The sequence below is a fragment of the Manis pentadactyla genome, chromosome 2, assembly GCF_030020395.1.
Source record: "Manis pentadactyla isolate mManPen7 chromosome 2, mManPen7.hap1, whole genome shotgun sequence".
Classification (NCBI taxonomy): Eukaryota; Metazoa; Chordata; class Mammalia; order Pholidota; family Manidae; genus Manis; species Manis pentadactyla.
In genome coordinates, this window is record NC_080020.1 from 174,070,902 (window position 1) to 174,095,379 (window position 24,478).

Below are 24,478 nucleotides of genomic sequence, written 5' to 3' on the forward strand. Positions count from 1 at the left end.
AGCATTGCTGCGCGGCCGCGCGGGTCCGGTCGCGGGTCGCCGGCCGCTGGGCGGAGCGAAGGGCAGGGCGCTTACGTAGCGGCGCGGCCGGCGGCCGGGGAGGCGAGGAGGCGGGGAGGCGGGGAGGCGGGGAGGCGGCTGCCGGCTCGGCCCGGCCCAGCCCAGCCCGCAGCTGCGGTGGCCGGTAAGGCAGGCGGCGGCGGCGACGCTCAAAGTCGGCGCCTGACCGCCCTCCGCCGCTGCTCAGTTTCTCACTTGGTCCGGTGTCGGCGGCCCGTTCGGCCAGCCTTCCCCTGCCGTTGCTTCCCCCGCCATGGCCCTGGTGCGGGGTGCCGAGCCGGCGGCGGGGCCCTCCCGCTGGCTACCCACGCACGTCCAGGTGACCGTGCTGCGGGCCCGCGGGCTCCGGGGCAAGAGCTCCGGCGCGGGCAGTACCAGCGACGCGTACACGGTGATCCAGGTGGGCCGCGAGAAGTACAGCACGTCGGTGGTGGAGAAGACGCCAGGCTGCCCCGAGTGGTGCGAGGAATGCTCCTTCGAGCTGCCACCCGGCGCCCTGGACGGCCTGCTGCGGGCTCAGGAGGCTGATGCGGGCCCGGCGCCCTGGGCTGCGGGCTCGGCCGCCGCCTGCGAGCTGGTGCTCACCACCATGCACCGCTCGCTCCTCGGCGTCGACAAGTTCCTGGGCCAGGCCACGGTGGCACTGGACGAGGTTTTCGGCGCAGGCCGCGCCCAGCACGCACAGTGAGTGAGGGGCGCCGCGGGCGCGTCAACGGTTAAAAGCCTCTCCGGGCGGGGCTAATAGGAAAGCAGGACCCCGAAGGCTGGCGGGGCGGGGCGCCAAGCCCTTTGCCTCGTGCTCAAGGGCGTAAACCGATAAGTTGGTTCTTCACATTTGGGGTCCCCTCTAATCCCTGCCGGTGCGCAGTTCTGTGCTTGGCCGCTGTTGGGTCCTTGGTGGCCTCGCCTTAGAGGTCGATTGTCAAGTAAACTTAGGAATGGGATCCAGACGTTCTTGGACTGTGTGCAACCTCAGGAAGGGAAATCTTTGGGCCATTCTTTCGGCCCCGGGCGTCTCTCCTTTTCCTGGAAGGGGAGCGGAACTACAGGCGCCTGCCCCAAGCTGGGCCCACATGGGGAAAGAGGGTACAGTGTTAGCCTCGAGGGCAAGATTGCACAGAGGTGCCCCACCAAATCTAGAGACTATGGAGGGCATCAGCTTCTTGTCTGGTACTCGAATGCCCTGTGCCGCCTGGAGAGGACCCTGCCCCTCTTAATCCCTGGTCTGAGAACAGGAGAACCTCCTAACTAAAGGTGGGAAACAAGTTCACCTTTAATTGTCCTGCCTATACTGCTGAGGTGAAAGCTGCAGCTTGGTTAAAACAGCAGGAGATAATCTCCTAGTCACTTCCACCTAGAAGGGCCAGTGGTTTTTTTTTTTAATAGTTTATTTTGGCAGCTTTTAACCTTTCTTATGTCTTGAGATCAAGGCTTCAAACTTGAGCCCAGTTTCCTGTTTGGGGCTTGGGCAGGATCTGAAAGCCCAGGGCTGACAACCTGCTGTGGATCACTGGAGAGGTGGACTGGATGCCTCCCCTGGACCCCGTGGGCCCTGTTTGGGGAGCGGAAGGGTATGAAGGCAGGGGTGTGCCCTTGGTGGGGACAGGTATGAAAAGGTTTGTCCTAATGGAAATGGCATCCAACTGAGTAAATCTAGGAAGGCTTGCTGGAGGAGAAGGATGAACCTGGTACAGATCCAAATGAAAGCAGGATTTGGATAGAAAAGGATCTGACCTTGAACATTTAAAAAAATGTGGGTAGGGAAGGGCCTTCATGGCTTTTTGTGGTCTGGGATAGAGGGTGGGTTAGCACAGGCGGGTTTCTGGGCAGGGCTGTGACCTGGCTTCATCTCCCCTCCCCTGGCCTTCTCCGCTTTCGTCATGACTAGCTGTTTGGTTCCTGTGGTATCATGTGGTAGAGCTTGGCCCTTGTTTTGTTTTTTTCCTCCCCTTTTCTGTCCTCTTCCTCCTTCCTGGCTCAGGGAACCCGAGGGGCTGGGGGTGGAGTGGGAAGTCTCCTGTGGCTCCCTTAGCCCTTTCTTTTTCCAAAAAGGCTGCTGCCCCAAATGCAGTCCACTCTTTTCTTCCCTAGTCCTTCAGCCTTTACCACTCAGCTAATCTGAGTAGTGCCTGAGTAGATAACACATCTCAGGGAAGTCTAAAAAGTCTCCCCGCTTATGGGGAGGGGCTTCTGTGAGCTCATCGACTTGGGTGTAGGGGGTGGGGAGGGAACATTCATGTTGTTGTTCTGCCCTTGCTTTCTTCCTGGCCCCAGGATCATCCTTAGCTATGCATGTAGGCCCAGTTGGGCCTGTTTTCAGCCAAGGACAGCCCCTCTTGGAGAATTTGACTTGCCATCCTTGATCTGAATAGGAGCCTTAATTTACTTTATAGAAGTCATCTTTTCCACCAGGATCTTTCCACACCCACCTGGCTGCCTTTCCTCTGATGCACTGACCTGGGTTATTTATAGAATCTGAAGGGGGCAGGAGAGGAGAGGGGACTTGTGGTAGGCAGAGGAAGTCGGTGAAATTCGCTTAATCCTCTAGTACCTGGATGTAAAAGCATGTCCACTGACAGAGGGCGAGGGCTGCTGTTCCCACCCCAGTCCCCAATTCCCACTTCTGGCTCTAATGGCCACTCCGGGTGACGTTTCCTGGAGCACGCTGGTGTGGGCTGCTAAGAGAGTGAGTCTGCACATTTCTTAGTGTGGAGAGGGCAAGACAGAGAAGACCGGGGTGTACCGTCCTCAGCTCTGGATAATGGTAGGGAAGAACAGTATCTGCTCTTTAACTCTAGGATCCAGCTGTGGTGGTCCCAAGGAGGACAGATGGCAGCCCTGTGTCACCAAGACAGAACCTGATGGAGGAAGGGCAGCCTCATGGTTAAGAGGAGAGGGCTGTGGTGTTGCATGGAACAGATCCCAGCCCCAAACCTTCTACTGTATGGCAAGTCAGGTAAACTCTTGGTGCCTCAGTTTTCTCATCTGTAAAATGGGGCTAATTCACACCTTTACAAGGCTGATCTAAGGGATGAAATGAGGATGCAGTAAAGGTACCTGTTGCAGTTTCTGGACACAGTTGTGTCAGTGAACGGCAGTGATGCTAGAAGGAGGTCCTGGTAACAGTGTCTGGTAGTTCTGATCTGGGAAATGTGCCTTACCCTTGAAGAGCCTCTCATGTGATGAGGAGAGATGATACTGAACTTAGAGCCAGGGAAAGCCCAGGACTATGAGTAGCAGGGCACACACAGAAGTATGAGAGCTCCTGATGAAATGGCCTGGCCCTTTGCAGCCCTCCACCATACTCTTTGCTGCTAGGGGGTTAAGAGCTAGGGCTGGGCTTGGGAGGCCTCTGCAGTCCTGAAGCCAAGCTTGCAGCTTTGCAGCTCTCCTGCCCGGCAGCCTCCAGGAGCTGCCCTGGACCTCTCAGGGAGGCATGGCAGCATGGTGTTTAAGAACCTGGAGACTGGGGGTTCATCCCTAGTCCTGTGACCTACTAGCAGGAAAGTTACTTACCTTGTTTGCTCAATTCTACAGAGGTGACAATAATAATCATAAGACTTGTGAGATTAAATAATACAGTGTCTATGAAAGCCTCAGTATAGGTCCAGACCCATAGCAAGCTTGCAAAATGTTTGCTGGGGTCACCCTCAGGGCCTTACTGTGTGTGGTGAAGGTGCTGGTTGGCGCTGGGTGTGAGGTTCCTTGGTAACGCCTGAAACTCCTTTGTCAGGGAGGCTCTGTGAGGTAGGGGATTTCACGGGAGGCTCCCAAATAATTGAAGAAACATTATAACCCGCTCCTCTCTGTGTATACATGTATGTATAAAGCCATACCTGGATCACCATGGGTCTGGAAATGCTGAGATGCTTCTCCACTATTTTTTTTCTGACTTTTACTTCCAGCACCCTTCCTAGTACTCCCCAGTGGGTGTCTGTGCAGAGCAAAACAGTTCCTGCTATAAAGAACTCCTTCCCTGGGCCTGTTGGATTGATGGCTAGAGGCTGGCCCATTGGGAAGGCCAAGTCTGTGGGTTTGATTTAAGCGGGGTCCAGTTTGGTCTTTTTTCATCACAAAAAGTAATGCTGTTGTGACCATGGACAGGCTACTAATTTGGCCGTCTGAGAGGCTGTATTGGCCCTGGTCAGACCTGTGCTGCTGATTTTATGGGGGAGCCTCCAGGGGGCTTGTGGCCAAGGAGGACTTATGTTTGAGTCCAGAGCCTTCTGCATGTCTGCCGGCCTGAGACCTTCTTGAGGAGGATGGGTTTGGGGAACATGGGAGAGGCACCTGAGGGAAAAGGCGGCCTGCTGGCCTAAGGTTGGGATGGTCTTTGAGGATTTCCACCCACCTCTTAGCCACCAGATGGCTTGCATGTTCCTGTTGTAGGCAAATGATGCATGGCCCCACAACTTTCTTCCCACTGGTTTCCAGATGTGATGGCTTTTCAGACAGCAGCTAAGGCCACAAGAGTCCTTGGCTTCAGCTCCTGGTCCAATCCCAGTCCTGGAGTTGGAGGCCTGTGGGGCTGCTAGGGAAGTCAGTTTTGGCTGCCAGGGAAGGGCGTGGCCATACTTAGAAGCCACTCATTAGCACAGGGAGGGTCCATATTCCTTAGTTATGGGGCTGTTTTATTTGGGGTTGCCGGAGCAGCAGTGTTGGGGGGAGTGGGGAGGGGTAGGAAGTGACTCCTCCATCAGACTGGGCGGCTCCTGGCTGGCACAGCAGCTTCCCCTTCCCTCTGCATCTGGTCCTGGGTGGGAACCTCCAGTTCTCCTCTCCCTGTAGGCAGCCCAGAACAGGTACAGCTCAGTAGGTCCTCCATTCTGGGTGACCTTGAGGGTTGTCCCTTTCCTCTTATGGGGGCTGCCCAACCTACTTGTTGCTGCTCCTCTGGTGCCGTCACGCTCTCGCTGACACTAAATGACTGCTCTGTCCTTGTCCAGATGTTTCCCCTGCCCTTTCCACCCTGTGCCGGGACAGATAATTAACACAATGACAGCAGCTCTCTGCTCTCTGGGAATTAGTACTCTGTTTTTCCCTTCGGAAGAGCCAGGCCTCTGCAGAAATGTGTAGTCTTGAAGAAGCTTTGCCCTTTCCCGCAGCCAAGAAATAAAAACGAGACCCCTGTGTGGCTCCTTTATGCCCCTGGCAGTTGGTCAGGGAAGAGTCTGATGGCTTTGCTCTTACTGAGCTGGCCCATGACCCCTTAGGTTATTTCTTCCCTCAAAGGATGGCAGCCTTGAGGAAAGCTGGGCTTGGCAGCTCATGGGTGAGGGGCCGGGGCCAGGCCTCTCCTCCGTGAGCAGGGAGCAAGCAGGGGCTCTGTGAGTTCAGCTCCTAGGAGGCAGCTCTTCAGAGGAACTGTGGAAGAGGGGTTTTGTCAAGGCCATCTCGACCTTCAGCTGACCCTGGGGGTGAGGAGGGGAAGCACATGGAACACTAATGTCAGAGCTAGAAGAGCACTTAGACATGTGGAAATTGAGGCTGGGGTGTGTGTGTGTGAGGCATGCTCTTAGCTACTCAGCAGTTAGCGGAGGGTGGGGCTCTGTGTGGTTTCTGCTGGGCCCTAGCAGCCCACGGAGCTGTAGGATTTAGGGTAAGGAAGAGATGGCATTTGGGGCCCTGTGTGCATTGGAGTTTCTGTGGGGTTTTAGTGAGAGTGGGACAGTTCATCTGGGATGGGGTGGGGGCCTTAGGGCTAACCTGCAGACCTGGGGGCAGTCTAATCCAGTACATTTCTAGAGTGCCTGGGCAGAGGCTGAGAGGGGCCACTGGGGGTGGGTGTTCAAAGGAGGGGAGGACATGGGCACCCCAGCCTACATGCCTGGAGGGTGCAGTCTTATTAGGAGGATGGACCCCCACATATGGAGGAAGGGCCAGAGCCAGCGCTGTGCTTAGGGGCCTAGCCAGGGAACACGAGATGTTCGGAGCAAACAGAGCTGCTGGGCTGAGCTGTGGTCAGAGAAGGCTTCCTAGAAGAGGGGACACCAAAGACCTGTCAGGCTGGCCCTCAGAGAGCCCATCTGCTACCCCACCTTCTCTGAGTTCCCGCGACAGCATGTAACACTGTTTTTGAGGATTGTTATGGCCTTGTTGGTATCATTTATTAAGCCTTTTCTAGGTGCTACTGCCGTCCTAAGGACTGGACTTACATTAGCTCACAGTAACCCCTTGAGGTATACGTACTGTTGGTGTGTTTAACAGATGGGGAAACTGAGGCACGGGGGGGTGAAGTGACTTTTCTAAAGGCACACAGTACGTGGCAGAGTCAGGATTTGGATCAAGGCAGCCTGGCTTCAGATTCCGTGCCCTTTGCCCCCACTCCAAACTGCCATCTCTGTTTTCCCCTGTGTCTTCCACGATTCAGTGCTGGCATAGGACCAAGTGCTCAGCAGCTGCCCTCCTGAGGGTTCTTTTCTCCTCCCCAAGCCAGAGATGGTTAGGCTTAGGGGCTCTGGAAGCCTGACCTTCTTAGACTCCTGTGTGAGGCCTTGACTGACTGGGGTCAGGGCATTTGGTCTGCAGCTCCGTCTGGACCTGTCTGTCTCAGGGTGAGCATGTTGCCTCATTCTTTGGGACGGACGGTGTTACTGTCACCAGAGTGTCTCTCAGGAGTGGGGGAAGGCCTGGTAAGCCCTGCCTTGGCTCTGGCCCTGCCCCCACCCTAGGATTCGCTCCCATTGGCTTGTGTAGTAGAGCAAGACTTGGGAGCATCAGCAGATACAAGACTTCCTGAACTTCCCTAAGACATCATGCTTGTCTTTCTGTGACAGACACCCCGAGCCACCCAGCTCCTCCTGTGGCAATATAGCCGTTTGCCTTTTGCCTTTCTTTTTCCCTTTTGTTCAACATGTAGGAAGCAATTACTGGGCAACCACAGTGCCTAGGTCAGAGGTTTGGAGGAAATGAGAAAGAAGTGTATAGCCCCTTTCCTAAAAGGGTGAAAATACGTTTGCAGTAAGACTTAACAAAGGAAGCATAATTAACCAACAAAGCGGCATCTAAGTGTGAGAGAAGGAAAGGGGCAGAAGACAGATGGACTCATCAGGGTTGGAGTGATCAGGGGGGAGGAGGGACCTTGAATAACAGTGATGGGGGCTGGGTGAATGTCAGAAAAGGAGACCGCCCCTCTGGAAGGGCAGGTGAGTGTGTAAGGCTGAGCTGGGAGATGGAGTAGAAGGGAGACTGGCTTAGTTTCCATGTGTCTTTCTCAGCAAAACAGCCTGACTTCCTTTACTTCTTTTTTTGATTAGTACACAATAAAAAATCTCCCTTGCCCTCACCTTGAACCACCCATTCCTCTCTTCAGAGGCAACTGAAATACCAGGTCTTATGTGGCCTTCCCAAATTATTCCATGCATTCAAAAGCCAGAGTGTTATGTGTTTTCTTCTCTCCCTCCCCTTTTGTTTGCACAGGTGCAGCATTCTCCACAGGGGTCTGTACCTGTGACCAGCTTGTACCTACTTTCGCACATAGGGAACAAAGTTGCCTGCTGTGACTGAGACTCTGGCAGCGGGGATGGGCTGTACTCAGCTCTGTCCTCCACAACTGAAGGCTTCTGTTTGCGGTGACTGGAGTTGGGAGCAAACCGGGGAGGGGTTCCATAGAATTTCTCCCTTGTCCTGCCCCGCTGACCACTGAAGCCCCCCGGAAGAGGTCATCCTGCTGATTTCTCCTTCCACCGGAGGAGGGTCATCGCTGTTGGTCCTGGGCCACCTTCCTCCCATGGGGCCGGTAACAGCTGTAACATCCCCTTATGGACAGTAAAGCCATGTCTTTGTGTGTGGTTTAGCCTACTTTTCAGAGTGCTTTCCTGGTGTCACGGCATTTGGTCACCTTCCCTGAGGGCAGGCAGGGCCTCCCCCATTTGCGCAGATGTGGACTGTGGTCTCAGGAGGTGGAATGACCTGTCACGTGACTTGTTAGTGGCAGCCAGATTTCTGACTTCCAAGTCCCGTCGTTTTTCCCCTGTGTTTTGCTTACATACTTTTGGTCGTTATCTGTGGCAGTCAGACTTGTTTTCAGGCATTTTTATAGATACTACTCTGTGAGGCGAGTGTCTGAGGCAAGCTGATGGTGATGGACCTTTGGAGCCCACAGCAGCAGGAGAGATGAGGACTAGCTTAGATGTTTGTGCCCAGGAGGAAGGGAGGCTGGCCCAGGCTGGGGTCCGAGGTGGGTTGAGCCAGCCATGCCCATGGAGATGGATAACTAATGAAGTGCTGGTTCCGGAGGACTGTTGGTGCCAGGCACAGGGCCAGAGTAGGTGATAAGAATCATCTTTTGGCCTACTAAGAGGCAGAATCCTGTCCTACAATTGTGTCTGGCTTGCAGTTTTACTGTCGGTAACAGTCAAAGGGTAGGTTAGGTTGTGGGTTTGGGGAGCAGGAGAGGATTAGCTCCAGGCCGCATACCCCCTATCTGATAGCATAAGGGGGACTGCACGAGCCGGGGATTCAAGAGGAGGGAAGGCATCTGGGTGGAGGAGACTCTGGAGAAAAGGTTCTCCACCTGTTTCTCCAAACTTTGAGCAATATCAGCTTTAGTTGGGACTTGTCCCTGCCTGGAACTGGCGTATTTTATCAGGTCTGTATTGTGCTGTCCTCTCCATCCCTGCTTTTACAGAGGTGAAGTGGCTGGATGAAAGCTGCTTAGTGAGTCAGATCCAGGACTAGAACCTGGGTCTCCTGCCTTCCAGTCCACTGGGCTTTTCCCACTATGCCCTTAAAATGTTTATTCAGCTTATTTTGGGGACTAGCAGAGCCCTGCCAGTTCCATCTCGTTTATCCAGCAGGTGTTAGAAGGTGTCCATGTATCAGACCCTGTCCCTGGGCCGTGGGGGACAGAAGGTGAGTAGCAGTCCCTGCTGTCAATAAGGAGTGAGCACACAGGGTGGGGGGGCTCTGCAGGGGCCACTGCGGGAGACTGAAGGGGCCTCGCCCTTCCCCACTGCTCCTGCCCTAGTTTAGGAATTTTTTTTTTTACCTCTTATAGCTTCTGCTGCCCTTTTTTTTTTTGATATTGTTAATGTACAATTACTTGAACAACATTATGGTTACTAGACTCCCCCTATTATCAAGTCCCCCCCACAGACCCCATTACAGTCGCTGTCCATCACTTCTGCTGCCTTTTTATAAACTAAAAGGCCAGTTTGTTGATTTACAACGGGAAATAGCTGCCAAGGCATAAGGAGTTGCTCAGGTCAGCCGGCCCCAGGGCCTACCCTGGGTGGTTGGAGCCAGCTTGCAGGTGGTCTCCCTGCCTGGCTTCTCTGCTGTCCCATGCTTTCCTACAGCACAGTCTCCATTGGGTCCTGTCCTTGTTTTGTACCCTGTAGCACTTTTATGGGCCCAGAATAAAGGTATAGTTCTAAAGCTGATATTTGAGGCAGTTTCATATCTGCCCTACTGCCTGCCCAGCCCAAAATCCGCATATTTAGTTCCTTCCACCTGGAATGCCTCCCTGCCTGTCCTTGCTTCTTTCCTACCCGTTGTTCAAAGCCCAGTATAAAGGCCACGTCCTTCACCATGCCTCCCCTGAATCATCTTTCCACTACCCTTTAACGTCCTGTGCATTTTTGTGGTGTTGATCACTTGCCTTTATTTATGTGGCTATCTTATGTCCCCACCAAGATGCATCTCAAGGACACTCTCTTTCTTGTCTCTGACAAATAGTTGAGAAATGTTTTGAGTGGAGGCCTGGCTGAGGCCTTCTGCTTGGGTGGGATTTCACTGGTGAGATCCCTGTGTCTCTATGAGAATGGTGTTGTCATTGTGAGTGCCGGGATCCCAGTGCCAGGCCCTGTGTGGGGCTGTGGCCATGAGCAGGTGGGGCTGAGCTCACAGGTCAGCACAAGGCTCAGAGCCCAGGAGCAGGGCTCCATCACAGGACAAGGAGAAACAAGCCTACATCCTCCCCTAGGTCTACCGCCCGCCTCTGCAGGGATCTAATAGAACCACGCTGTTAGGCCCAGATGGGCCCAAAAGGAGACTGTAAGTGAGTCAGTGCTCCTCAAATGCTTCGATATTTACTTCCAACCATCTCCAGCAGATTCTGGTGCTTTTTAAAAAACATAACCTGATGCCCTTTTGCACACACACACACAGTCCACAGTTCCTTAATACTCATCCAGTAGGCAGTCTGCATTCAAATTTCCCTGGTATCAGAACCATCTCTTCAAAGGTGGTTTGTTGAGTTGGAATCCAGGTAGGATCCCATACTGAGCCTGGTTGTTAGGTCTCCAGTGTATCGGTTCCCACTCTCTTTGTTTGAGACCCTTACATGATGGAGTAGCTGGGTCACTTGTCATTGAAAATACCCCACATTGTGCTCTGGCTGATGCGTCCTCCCCCGTGGAGTGGCTGACCCGCTACATGGCCACACCATCTGCAACTCACTGTCAGTGAGGCCCAGATTAGCCATGGGTTCTGGGTCGTTAGCCTGACCCAGCCACCACGAAGTTCCCCTCACCCTTTCTCCCAGTGCTTGTAGTATCCGTTGATGACCCCAGTTTCTAGAGTTCCTAGGTCTCCAATTCTGTCTTTTCTCCCATATCTGTCAGGATTCTATCGTAAGGAGGAGCTTCTTGCCCTCTCAACTGTTCGGTTGCTATACCCAGGATTCGCAGGATGGCACCGTTCCCTCAGGAATAGCAGCAATGGCCCATTACTTTTCAGTTAGAGATGACTTTCAAATTTAAGATCATGGTAGTGTACATGATACTAGTCATTTACATGGCAGGAGCTTCCTGCAAATGCAGAGATGGGGCAGGGCCTCCTGAGCCTGGGGGGTGGGGGTGGAGGTGGAGTGGCAGGTCTCTGAAGGCTGCAGGCCTTTTGAGGGCAAATGATTTAATCTATACAGCATCGTTTGAAATGGCCAATGGCAGGCCTGGGGGCAAAGAGTGCTATGGACAGATATTTAGGTGTTTTCTCCTACAGTTTTCCCCAACATTTGTGTTTGGAGTTGCGTGTCTTCTCCACTATGGATCCCTGCAGCCCTCCATTTGTACTAACCCTAGGGAAGCTGGAAAGGATAGGCCAGGAAAGGAGAACTGGATCCGTCTGTCTTCCTCTGCATCACTTGGCTCTCACTTTCCCTTCTGGATTCTCCAGCCAGTACATTGGGCAGCAAATTGTGTCATCTAAGGGCCTCTTGGCTTCATTTGTCTCAGGGGGTGGGGTTTGATCCTACCACGTCAACTTTGCAGGCCCCTCCTGCCTAGCATGGTGGTAGCTGTTTACCAGCCTGAGGTGAGGCCCGTCTCTGTAGAGGTGGGGGCGGTAGCCCCAGCCCCAGCCAGAAGGAGAAGTTGCAGATCTGGTGTGTTGCCACTTCAGCAGGTGAGGCCCAGGTGAGGACCAGCCCAGGGAAGTTGGAGATTATGGTACTGGGGGAATGATCAAAAGTAGCTCTGGGAGCAGCCTGCTCCCTCGCTGGCAGGTGCACTTGGCTGTTTTTGTTTCTCTGGAATCACCTTCATTGGCATGCAGGGTATTTGAGGGTCAGACTGAGCATTGTAGCATGACGCTGGGAGTCTCAGGACCTTTGGCCAGCTTCTTCCCAGCCACCAGGCCCCCACATGCCCCTGAATGGGAGGCGGGGAGCAGGGCCTGCCCTCTGCCTTGAGATCTCAGCCTGGGTGCCCTGCAGTGGAGCAAGAGGGAAAGACCTGCCTTTCTGTTGCCATTGTGCCCCCTCTACTCCAGAGCAGGTGTGCTTGGCCCTTTTTGTGCCATGGACCCCTTAGGTATCTGGTGACGCCTGGGGACCCCTTCTCAGAACAAGATCCTCAGATATATAGGATTACAAAGTACACCAATGGCTTTAAGCTACATTTATCAATATATTAAAACATGTGCTAAACTAACATCTGCCTTATCACTGTATTAAGTAATGTGATCCAGTGGTGGTATAATAACTTTATCACTGGTCTTGTGATGAGAGCTGATGTCTATTACCCCATATTATAGAAAGGTGTGGAAACTGAGGGGTTGAGAGAGTAGGTGACCTGCCCAAGGTCATCAGCTGTAAATGGTGGGACTGGGACTTAAACCAGGCAGCTTGGCTCCAAAGTCCATGTTGGGAGCCACTCTCAAAGTGTGCCTCCCACATGCATGTATTAAGAGGGCTAGGGAGATAGAATTTGGTGTGTTGAGTGCTGAGTATAGTGCCCAGCACACCGTAAGTGCTCAGTGAAAGGTGTACTTGTTAATGGTGATAAGATCAGTGGCCTAGTGATAGGCTAGAGTGGGGTCAGCACCAGACTTCCATTCACAAGGTTGGGCACCTTCTCTCAGGGGAGTTAATGAGACTCTTAGCTCAGAGATAGGTGATGAGGGTCTCAAAGTTAAAGAAGGCACCCTTTTGGGACTGGTACTGTGGCTCCTTCCCTGGTACCAGGAGGCTCCTGTAGAGAGTGGTAGGCAGGGAGAGCCTTCTTGGCTCTTTGGAAGCTCCTGGTCTCATGGGTAAGACTCACAGGTTTGTAATGCTGGAAATGCTACAAGATTGTTCAGATATGATCAGGGACAAATAAGTTCTAAATCAATTAATAGATTAATTTAATTCATTGAATAAATATTTGAGAGTCCTAATCACTATTTCAAATGCTGGGGAAGCAGAGATGAGCAGAATAAGTTGCTGACTGTAGAACTGGGGAACACAGATGTTAACCAGCCGTGTACACATACATCCTTTTACTGTGTGGAACACACACACACACATAGTCAGGTAGTGTTAAGTACACTGAAGAAATAAAAGGGGCAGTTGCAGATGGGGTGCACAGGCAGGACTGAGATCTGGTGTGAGTGAGTGGGTGCACCACAGCCTGGAGATCTGGGCCTGTGTCTTGGGCAGAGGGGAAAGCAAGTGCAGTGACCTTGGGTGGGGACAAGCCTGATGGGTTCAGAGGAGCCAGGACTGAAAAGATGGGACCTTTCTGCCATGCTGAGGAACAGGTGTGATGTGCTCTGTTGTCCCCTGTTTGCTGGTGGAGCATGGATGGCAGGGAGGCAGGTAAGCAGGGACAACAGTGTGCAGCAGGGAGGTGGGGGTGGGCTGGGCTAGAGTGACAGCAGTGAGGGGGTTGAGTGCTGGATATAAGTTTCGGGTAGACCTAATGGAGTTCAATGTTGAGATGTGGTGTGAATGGGAAAAGCAGCAAAATGGCTCCTGGGCTTGGTGTCTGAAATCAGTGATGTGTGGGGGCTCAGCAAGGGGCACTGTTCTTTGGGTCACAAGCCAGGGTTTGGACTGATGAGATTTCCACACAAGGTGAGAGTGCCTGGGTCTGTTCGGGGGGTCTGCTGAGTGTCTAGCCCCGTTACATGCCTCCCCAACTCTGAGGGGGCCTGCGGGCCTGCAGAAGCATGGGCTTCTCCTTGGGCTCCCACGGCATCAGATCCACATGTTAACCAAACCCAGGGATCGTTTTGCACTTGGAGAAGTGCTGATGTATGTCACTCCTAAAGAGCAGTGTCCGTAGCTGTGCATTTCTCTTCAGGGGCAAGGAATTTTCTCCTACTCTTCTTTTCCTAATGGTGCCCATCATGTCTTGGCTGCAGGCACATCTGGGACAAGTCCCAGATAATGTTCTTTGTCTAAACCTTGTCTCCCGAGCACGTGCTGCCTGGGCCTCAGGGAGTTCGGGTGCCACAGACGGTGCGAGTGCCAAGGTGGGTGCGGGGCGGGAGCTGCAGAGAAGGGAGTGCAGGTGGGCAGTGGACCTGCTGCAGCCGAGGAACCTGGACTTGGAATGAACGGGTGTCAGGGGGATTTGGGGCCAAATCACTATTTCTCCTTTTGTCTGGGGGAGAGTGCTGTCAGAAGTGGTTTTGTGGCAAGGAGGTCTCATTCATTTTAGCCCTCTCTTATTTCTAGGATGAGCTTCATGGTGCCTGCCCCTCCCCTCTGTGGGGGTTCCTCCAGTAAATAGTCTCCTCCTGGGGGAGGGATGAGCATTTCAGGGTCAGCCCTCAGAAGAAGTGGGTCCTCCGGACTTTGGAAGGCAAGCCTTTGTGGGGCAGGGGAGAGGCGCAGGTTTCTCCTGGGTACTGCTTGTCCTTGAGGGTGAACCCGGGTGCGGTGAAAGTTGTTCTCTGATCTATGAAGCGATGAGCAGTCAGGGGACCATCCCACTGTGGTTCTCACATGGGGTCTGGTGAACTCAGTCACCTGAGGAGGGTCCCCTCCACTTAAAAATAAAGGTTCCCAGGCCTGGGGCTTCCATTTCAGTAGCTTTCACGTGGTATTGTGGTATGAGTGGATATGAAAGAGGTCCCACGCTGGTACCCGGCAGGTTTAGGTGCCTCAGCCCAGAGCTCTGAAGACGAGCGTGTGTCCTGAGCTACCATCTAGCTGGGTTGGGGCCTTGGTCAAGTCCTGATGGAACTGGCGGGGTCCCAGGCATGGAGGGGAGTGACAGGTCAGGCCTTAGTGGGGGCCTCAGAGTTGGCGTTCCTAGGGCTTGCAGCAGCCCACCCAGGAAGGCTGAGCATGTGGACTGTCCTTACATGTTCTCTCTCATTGCAGTGAGAGAAAGACTGGGGTGGAGCGGCTGCAGGAAGAGCCCAAACTCCAAAACCAGAGGCCAGGGCTGGAGGCTCCGCTGCTGCTCCTTGGGGCGTCTCTCCAGAGCTGGCCCAGGGGAACTGAGGGTGGATATTTGTTAAAAGAGCCAGCAGATTCTCTTCAAGGTCAGGCACAGTGATTGGCGTTAGAAATTCCAGAACAAGAGTCCTTGGAGCTGGCAGCTGGGGGAGGGAATGATGAGACTAAACGGGAAGTGTTGGCTCTGTGCTGACCAGGCTCCACAGGTCGTCATCATCTCAGTAGCCCCCAGGGTGGTCTCACCACAGGATGGCTGAGGAAACAGAGGCTTAGGGAAGTGACCTGGTGAGTGGAGGTCAGGTGCCAGTTAGTGGTGGGGCCAGGATGTGTGCCCAGGTTGCAGAGCCAGCTCTCAGCCACCATGCGTCCAGTGAGAGCTCTGAGCAAGGGTGGGCAGAGCAAGGGGCAATCGAGAGGGAGTGTGGGCAGTGGGTACCTGAGGGCTTGTAATGTCAGCTCTCCCTACAGGCATTATTTCTTTACTTTGCAGCTGTATGTCATCGGGTTACTCAGCATCTACAGAGAACACAGTCCACCTGGAGAGACCCCAGGCACCTGGGAATGACAGTGCCAGTTGGTTATGGAGCAGAGTGTGGCCAGATCTGGTTTTAGGGTTGGTTTGGTTTGGAGTTTGTATGCCTGGTCAGGAAGAGGAGGCTTTGCACAGGACATGAGGGTGGCAGTTGCAAGGAGGTGGGACTTGAACTGGGTCACAGGACCCTGCTATTATGTTCCCTATGGAAGCCTCAGTTTGTAGGGATGAGGTGCTCAGAGCCTGTTTGCTCTGGGGTTTGCTGACTATGAGGCTCTGTAAAGAAAAAGTCTCCATGGTTTCACTGAGGGATCGTTAGCCCCCATGGGGTATGTTTGTTGGCAATGTTCAGCTGAGGGTGAGGGCTCCTGGCCTCCATGCCCCAGCAAAAGCTGCCTATACTCACCCATTCCAGTTCCTCAGAGTGGGTTTGGGCCCGGAGTCCATATGCTTCTCTCTTGCAGCCCCTCCCAGGATCTTCCTGGGCTAAATGGGGCCCAGTTCAAATGGGGAAAGTGACCAGAGCTTGTCCTAGTCACTGTAACACTATGCTTGGCAAGTCCAAGGTCTCGGGGGCCATCCGGACAAGCAGGAGGCAAGAGGAGGCAGGAGCAAGGGGTAGAAGGGAGGGGTGCGGCTTTTGTCCAGGAGCTGGTGGTTGTGTGGCCTTGGCACCGTCTCAGCCTATGTGGGCAGCACTCCTGGGAGGAAGCCTGCTCTGGCTGAGCCTTACGGACACCTGAGGTGCCTGGACTGCTAGGGAGATGGATGGCTGACAGCAGCTAGGGGTCCAGAGGCAGGTGCTGACCATTCCAAACCTCACTCTGCTCTGGTTGGGGGAGTCACCAAAAATGGTGAGCAAAGTCTTTTCTTTCCCCTTCTGGCCTCCCTGAAAAGCAGCCCCAGAGAGAGGGCCCCAACTGCCCTGGGGAAGAGCAGGAGAAGCAAAGGTGACCTTCTGGGGAAGGGGGCTGGGGAGGGCAGAGGACCTGAGCCTCACCTTGGCTGGCGACTCATCCTCCCTTCATCCAAGAGGTAGGAGGGAGAGGCAAGCAGCCGGTTCTGTGGCTCACGCCACTCAGGAGATAACACGGGAATGGGCACTTTCTTGTCTCTTTTTCCTATAATGACAGTAATATATGCCCTTTATAAAAAATTCAAACAGGAAAAAAATAGCATAGGCAGTGATAGTTCCCTGCAGCCTCACCCCCCAGAGATAACCACTACCAGCGCTGTGGCGTGTGGAGCGTGACCAGCTCAGGCTGAGGGCCCCTGACCTTCACACCCCAGCAAAGGCTGTCTGCTTACTGATTCTGGTTACAGAGGGTTTGGGGCTGGAGACCCTACACTTCTTTCTTGCCCTGACCCCACCAGGATCTTCCTGGGCTAAATGGGGCCTAGTCCAAAAGGGGAAAGTGACTAGGGCTTAGCCTTTTAAGAGTTGAAGGGTCAGGCCCACGGTGAGCATTAGATCGGGAAGGTAGGTATATGAAGATGATGACGCTTGCTGATCTTTCTTTCTAGTAAACCTCCTCTTCTGCCTCTAGACTCATTCTCACACACATCTCTTCAGTCTGTCAGTCTCTTTCAGCTCCTGGCCCCACGCTTCCCCTCCCTGCCCTTGCTTATTTTAAGAACAGGGAGATGGGTACACACTCTTCGAGCATGGCCCTGCATCCCTTTCTTGTGCCACCGTCTGTCCTGACCCAGCCTGCCCAGGGGGTGGTCTCAGTTTAGGAAGGAAAACCCTCAGTCCAGGCTCACTCTGCTCAGGCCGTCTAGTGGGTCACCAAGGAAAGGCCAGGTGCACAGCCATGATGGGCACACAGGGGTTTAGTCATGACTGACTCTTCCAAAGGGATGCAATTGAAGGTGCCCCTGGGGAGATCCTTTTTTTTTTAAGTTGCAACATTAAAAACCACCACCATCACCACTGCCAGGCCCTTAACAATGATGTCCTTCTGGATATTTGGGACTTTTCATACAGAAGATCCCCCCACTTCCAACCCTTTTATGCCATGAGATACTCAGGGAGCTGTGCTGTGGAGTTGGCAGGTCTCAGGTAGGGGATGACTGTCATAAGGGTGACTGAGGCATGTGGGGTGTGGTGTAGTGTGTAGTGTATGTATGGTGTAGGGAGCTGTTTTTGTGTGGGGTGTGTGTATACACCCAGTGTGTGTATGTAAGAGTCCTACAGTGGCTAGTCCAGCTATATCCACTGGGCTTGCTTCCACCTATATGCCCAGTTGGCTGGGTCTAGAATTCTAGGCTGGAAAGCTTTTCCCTCAGAATTCTGAAGGCATGACTCTATGTGGTGTGCAATGCTACTAGTGAGGACCTAATGCTCTTCTAATTTGTGAATGTATGAACCTGTTTCCCTTCTTTGGAAACCTTCAAGGTCTCTTTTTTATACCTGGCTTTCTGAAACCTTGCAGTAATAGCTGTTGGCTGTGTCTTTGTTCATTGTGCTGCATATTTGTGAGCCTTTCTGTGCTAGTACTCACGTCCTTCAGTTCAGGAAAACTTTCTTGTATTACTTCTTCCATAGTTTCTTGTTCTTTGTGTTCTCTGCTTTCTCTCCTACCCCCCCACCCCTCTCCTTTTTAAAAAAAATTAATAGAGTTTATTTTTTATAAGAAAAGTTTTCAGTTTACAGAAAAATGAGTGGAAGGTACAGAGAGTTCCCATTTACTCCTTAACTGCTCCCCAGTTTCCTCTGTTGTTAGCATTTGCATTAATCTGATATATTTGTTACAACTGATGAGCTAATATTGATACATCATTAGAGCCTGTAGTTTATACTGTAGTTTACTCTTTGTGTTTTATGTTCTATGGTTCTGACAAATATGTGATGACATGTATCCACTGTTACGGTCTAAGACAGAAGAGTTTCACTGCCTCAGAATGCCCTATGAGTTACTGACTTTCAGGTTGCTTAGGTTTTTTTCTTGTTTTGTGAATGGAGAGCTTCCTAAGCCCCTCACATGGGAGCAAACTCCTCTCTTTTTGTTTTCCAGTTATTTGGGGTAAGTCTCCTTGGATTGACCTCTACTAATTGTCTCAGTATTGTCCTTCTACCTTATGGGAGATTTCCTGCAATATGTGGAACACATCCTTTGAATGTTTTATTTCAGCTCTTATATGCTAGGTGGTTATGCATTCTGGTTGCTGGTGTGTGAGAAAGGGGGCTGGTTTTGAGTTACTCCTGTGTTCAGCCCTGCAGCTGACCCCATCATTTGGGCTTGGTGTCCCTAAGTCCAGAATCTCTCTGGTTCCGTTTCTCTGTGGAATCTCTGCCCACATCTGCCAGAGATGGGGTGGAATGTAATCTGGCTGAAAGGAGTGGGAAGGGGACCTGGGGGTATCTGGCTGCCATACAGATGCTGTATAGTGTGCCCAGCCAGGCAGAATCAGATCAGTCAGCCCTGCCTTCTCAGGCCTCCTAGGAGTCTGAGTGATCAGGGAGGAAGATTTAAGAAGCGGAGTAAGGGAGAGCTCTGAGCACACCCCTCCCCAAGGGTTCAATGGTCAGGATTTTTTTGTTTGTTTGTTTCCACTTTATCGCTCACGTGCAGAACTTGAGGTGAGCCTGGACCTTCAGCTATGTGCAGAGGAGAGGCTCAGAGGGGTGGGGACTCAGCCTGACTGAGAAGGACAACTGATACGAGAGTGGTAGGGGTCTCTCTGGGGGTGTGTAAGGGGAAGCACGTGGGCTTTGGAATAGTGCAGACCTCGCTGTCAGTCTTCCCTCCTACTGGCTGCTTGCTCTTGGATGAGTTACTTTACCTCTGAACCTTAGCCTCCTCATCTGTGAAATGTGGGTAGTGTCTCTGACCTCGCAGGCTTGTTGCGAGGTGTACATGGGAGTGAGATGAGAGCGCCTGCACTCCGCCGCAGCACACACAACATACTCAGCAGCTGTGAGTGCTCTTTCCTTTCCCTGGGCCTTTTCCTGAAGGACCTCTGGACACACTGTTCTGTCCTGGGTTTACTGGCAGCTCAGAGCAGAGTTTTGGCTAGAACTGGCAGAGGAGGTGATGTAAGGGAAAATGTGGAGGATATGTGCCTATACCAGGGGCCTGGAGATGTAAGGGTCCCTCCCCGACCCACCCGTACCCATCTGGGCCTCAGGGTTTCAGATATAGGGGGTATCAGGCAGGGAGAGGTCTCTGGGCTCCTGGGAAGGTGCTGGGGTGGGTGCGTGGCACAGTGTGGCAGCTGTGCCAAGGAGCTTCCCCTTCTCAGGATGTGATTTTCTCCATCATGGGAAAGTTGAGGATAGTGTCTCAGCTGTGCCTGTGGCTTGGAAGGCATGGCCTGTGTGTCAGAGCAGGAGCCTCGGGGAGGGGCTGCTGTGGCCGCCAGTGCAGGGAGGGGCTCTGTGGTGCCTGGCTGCCTGTGAGGCCAGGCCCCTGTGCTTGTGACCAGAGCACTGCCCGCTCCTCCTCTTCTTTTTATTTTTTTTATTAAGGTATCATTGATATACATTCTTATGGAGGTTTCACATGAGCAACATTGTGGTTACTACTTTCACCCATATTATCAAGTTCCCCGCCACACCCCTTTGAAGTCACTGTCCATCAGTGTAGTAGGATGTCACAGAGTCACTGTTTGTCTTCTCTGTGCTACACTATCTTCCCCATGATTCCCCCACACAATGTGTACTAAGCATAATACCCCTCACTCCCCTTCTCCCTCCCTCCACACTCCTCCCCTTTGGTAACCGCTAGTCCCTTCTTGGAGTCTGTGATTCTGCTGCTGTTTTGTTCCGTCAGTTTTGCTTTGTTGTTATACTCCACAGATCAGTGAAATCATTTGGTACTTGTCTTTCTCCGCCTGGCTCATTTCACTGCTGCTCCCCCTCTTCTTGCAGGTGGTACAAGCTGCACTCCAAGCCCGGCAAGAAGGAGAAGGAACGTGGGGAGATCCAAGTCACCATCCAGTTCACTCGCAACACCTTGAGCGCCAGCATGTTTGACCTGTCTGTGAAGGATAAGCCAAGGTCCCCCTTCAGCAAGATCAAGGACAAGATGAAGGGCAAGAAGAAGTTTGAGCTGGAATCCGCCTCTGCCATCCTCCCAAGCAGCGCCCTGGAGGACCCTGAGCTGGGCAACCTGAGCAAGATGGGCAAAGCCAAAGGCTTCTTCCTCCGCAACAAGCTGCGCAAGTCGTCCCTGACCCAGTCCAGCACCTCGCTGGGCTCAGACAGTACCCTGTCCTCCACCAGCGGGAGCCTGGCCTACCAGGGCCCTGGCGCCGAGCTCCTCACCCGCTCGCCAAGCCGCACCAGCTGGCTCTCCACTGAAGGGGGTGAGCGACCGATAGGCTGTGCCTCCCTGAGGGGCTGAGGAGGGCAGACTGACCCCTCGGGGCAGCAGGGGAGGCCCAGCCTGGGCTTCTCTGTCCTGTGCTCACCCTGCTTGTGCTTCTTTCTCAGGCAGGGACTCTACACAGTCCCCCAAGCTGCTCACCCACAAAAGGACCCACAGCGATGAGGCCAGCCAGATGCTAGCGGCTCCTCCCCGGGCCCTTGTCGACCTTCAGGGCCACGTCGAAACCTCCTCCCGCTCTTCTCTCTGCGTCAACGGGAGCCACATTTACAATGAGGAGCCCCAGGGCCCCTTGCGGCACCGCAGCTCCATCTCAGGCCCGTTCCCACCCTCCAGCTCCCTGCATTGCGTCTCTTCCCGGCCCTCTGAGGAGGGGCCTCGGTCTGCAGATGACTCCTGGGGCAGAGGCAGCTGCAGCACCGTCGGCTCAGAGCTGGTGCCTGGACAGGAGGGGCTGAGCTCTCAGGCCAAAGCGTTGGCCACTGGAGCCAGCTGCCCCACAGAGGAGGAGGGGACTCGGCTCCCAGATGGGAAGCCAGTGCAGGTCGCCATGCCCATGGTGGCCTCCTCTGAGGCCCTGGCAGAGAAGGAGGGAGCCCGGAAGGAGGAGCGGAAGCCCCGGATGGGCCTCTTCCACCATCACCACCAGGGGCTGAGTCGGAGTGAGTCGGGGCGCCGCAGCTCCCTGGGGGAGAAAGGGGGTCCCACCCTGGGGGCCTCCCCCCACCACTTGTCCAGCGGGGAGGAAAAGGCCAAGAGTAGCTGGTTTGGCTTGAGAGAAGCCAAGGAACCAAATCAGAAGCCCAGGTACGTTTTTGGATAGACAGCTTTGCTCCTCGGATAGAGTGCTGGGGTGTTTGCCGCCTGGACCCCGGGGCAGGGAGGACGGGGCAGGTGGGGTCCTTGGGCAGGCTGCTGGGGCTCTGGCTTTGCATGGTTGAGCAGGGGAATGCTGTCTCCCTAAGTCAAGGCTCATTGCTGGCACGTGGACACAGGTGAGTTGCAAGGGCACAGCACTCGAGGGCCTTGCAGACGGGGAAGTCCAGCTCCTCAGGCACGTGCCTCGCTTCATGAGTTGGCACACCCACCCCTGAGGGAGGTGGAGGAACAGGAGGAAGGCAGGGAAGGCCATCTGTATGAATTCTTTGCTTCACTACATGCACCTCTTGCCTTGAGTTCAGGAAGCCCGGCCAAGGGGAGAGGTGGGGACTGCACCTCAGCCTTCGTGCACCCTCTTAGCTGCCCCCTCCAACCCTGTGATTGCGTCTCTGAGAGATGGCAGTCAAGTAATTGGTGTTCCCACCCATCTCCTCATACACTCACCCCCAGTTGCTCCCCTGACCTGGCAAAGGGCTGTGGACAGCCTCCCTGAAATCTGTGGCCCACCCTCTGTCCTTGGAGACCCCTGGGGCTCTGACCATCTCTGTAGTCTCTTGGTCTTGGAATATGGCAGGTGCTGATGACAGCTGCTGTTTTGAATGTACTGAATCCTACCAAGAGAGGGATGCAGGAGTCTTTCAGCTCAGGCCTAGGTAGAGCTCCTAAAAGGGTTTCGTACCATTTAGGATTCTGCACCCAGTTCCATTGTGGTGGTTGGGGGTTCCCCACACATCCAAGGAATTCTTCACACCAGCTGGATATCCTACAGCTCAGCTCTATTCTGACACTACCTAACAAGATCACAGCATCAGATTCCACATAGGCTCAGTCCTGCAGAACTGCCCAACTGCTTCTGATGCCAATTACAAGTCCAGGTCGTCACCTGTGCTACCCCTGCCAGCTCTAACTCGGAGGTTCCAGTGACCCCCCCTTCCTTTGTTCATTTAGCTTGCTAGAGCAGCTCACAGAACTCAAGAGAAACATTTTAATTACTAGATTATAGGTTTATTATAAAAGGATATAACTCAGGAACAGCCAGATGGAAGAGACACATAGGGCAACGTATGGGGAAGGGTGAGGCGTTTCCATGACTCTTCCTGTCATGTCCCTCAATATCCATGTGTTTACCAACCTGGAAGCTCTTCTAACCCTGTCCTTCTGGGTTTTTAAGGAGGCTTCATTACATAGGCAGGAGTGATTAAATTGCTGGCCACTGGGGACTGATTCAGACTCCAGCCGCTCCCCAATCCCAAGAACTCTGGGAGTGGGACTGAAAGTTCCAACCCAGTACTCATGCTCGGCTGCCTGGCTGCCAGCCTGACGCTTAGGTGCTTCCAAAAGTCATCTCATGAACATAAACCCAGTTGTGGTGGAAAGGGGCTGGTTATGAATATGAAAGTACCTATTTCACCTTTAAGGCTCCAAATTGATTTTAGGAACTGAGGATAAGAGATGAAATATTATGATTAAAAGATGCTCCCATTGCTAATTACTCAGGAGATTCGAAGGGTTTTGGAAGCTGTGAGCCAGGAACTGTGGGCAAAGACCATCATCTGAATGAGCAAATATGTTTCTTACAATCACAGTATCACAGCCCCTGCCTCCTGCTTGGCCCTTTTGCCTTCTCCTAATCCTGAGTCAAGAGAGGCTGCTGAATTGTCCAGCGGAGCCCAGGGAGGGTATCCAGGCATGGGCCATAGGAGCAGGTGTCTTCCCTTCCCATGGGCCTGGGGCCAGCCCTGGGCAGGCAGCATCTGTGTCAATCCCAGCAGGTGTGGCAAGCCTGCTGCTCCTGTTCTCTCAGCAAGTCTGCCCCTCCTGCTTTGCTGGAAATAAGGGCAGGACATGGGGTAGGAAGCCTGGGCACAGTGGTAACGGGTCAAGAGCTAGGCAGATGGTCCCTGAACCTATTCCCTTGCAGAGGGGAGGGGACTCCTGAAGTCCTTGTTCTTCTCTTCCCTTGTGACACTGTGAATCTGGGGAAGGAGCGGAAGGAGTAGGGAAATGCAGGGCCTCTCTAGGTTGGGCCCTGTATGGCTGGCAGCCCTCTGTGTGCCTCATGGACAGGTGTATGGGGTGCATCAGCCCTTTGCCTCCCCTGCTTAGTATATCAGCTTCTGTCCCTACTGCCCAGCCCCTACTCACCAATACCCAGAGAAACTGCTGGTCACCTGCAGCCCAGGGGAAGCTTGGGAAGAAGAGGATGGGCCTTCAGATGCTCAGGCTGAGCCTGATGGCCCTTTGACAACTCAGAGATATTTGTAGATGGTGGGGCAGAGGAAGGTGGCAGGAGACCCGAACAGGGCATTTGCTGGAAGGAGCTGGGGGCCTGGATCAGCACGGGCGCAGACTCCGGGCTCAGTGCTGCTGCCTGCGGGGCGTCTCTGGGCCTTTTCCAGGTAGAGCACATACTGGGGAACATGTCCATGAAGTCATTGCTGGGTGGATGCCCAGGCCTTGGGGTCTGAGCCCTGTAGGCTGTGACTCTGTCACTGTCTCCGCTGTCACCCTCCGTTTTCCTTCTCCTGTTTCTCCATGTCTCCTAATGGCCTTCAGAGTCAATGGCCTTTCAGGTCACTTGCGGACAAAAGGGAGCTGAAGTTTTTGTCCTTCTCATAGTTGAATTCTGAGTTTGTCCTCAGCAGGATGGAGGGCATCCAGGGCATTCCTGCCCTCCCTGGGGCCCTTCGCTGGTGCAGGTTGCAGGGGCAGGTTCTGTGGCCTTGTATCCAGGCGGAAGGGGGGTGGCTGATCTTTGGGGAGGTGGCCTGGTGAGGTGTGAGACCTGGTCAGCATCACCCTGGCCCTGTGTGCCTTGAAGGTTGGGATGGCTGGCCTGGAAGAAACAAACTACCCTTGGTGCTTACCCAGAAGACTTACTTTAGGGCTTTTGAGGGGAGAATGGGACGTGAACTAATTGAGGCAGGAAGCTGTAGGCTAAACATCCTGAAATGGAGTGACTGAATGTAGCTGCAGGATCCTCATCTGGAGCTTTCAGATGCCTGTCCACTGGCCCAGAGGTTTGGGGTGCCTTTGCCCTGGGGCCGCAGTTGCAGATTGCTG

The 24,478-nt window shown here is 53.6% G+C and overlaps 1 protein-coding gene across 5 annotated transcripts in view; it reads left to right on the top strand.

Annotated features, from left to right (window-relative positions):
* The first annotated feature begins 90 nt into the window (after positions 1-90).
* The window catches only part of RAB11FIP5 (RAB11 family interacting protein 5), a 36,314-nt gene continuing 11,926 nt past the window's right edge, over positions 91-24,478 (top strand). Inside the window, exons 1-5 of one of the 5 annotated variants that reach the window (XM_057497092.1) lie at positions 620-744; positions 7,480-7,631; positions 8,856-8,913; positions 20,080-20,516; positions 20,644-21,343. In XM_057497092.1, the coding sequence (XP_057353075.1) occupies positions 7,583-7,631; positions 8,856-8,913; positions 20,080-20,516; positions 20,644-21,343 (1,244 nt within the window). In that variant the 5' untranslated portion in view covers positions 620-744; positions 7,480-7,582. Of the gene's footprint in view, positions 745-7,479; positions 7,632-8,855; positions 8,914-16,209; positions 17,269-20,079; positions 20,517-20,643; positions 21,344-24,478 lie in introns of those variants that run through there. The other 4 variants (XM_036906454.2, XM_036906455.2, XM_036906456.2 and 1 more) reach the window with 4 other exon arrangements.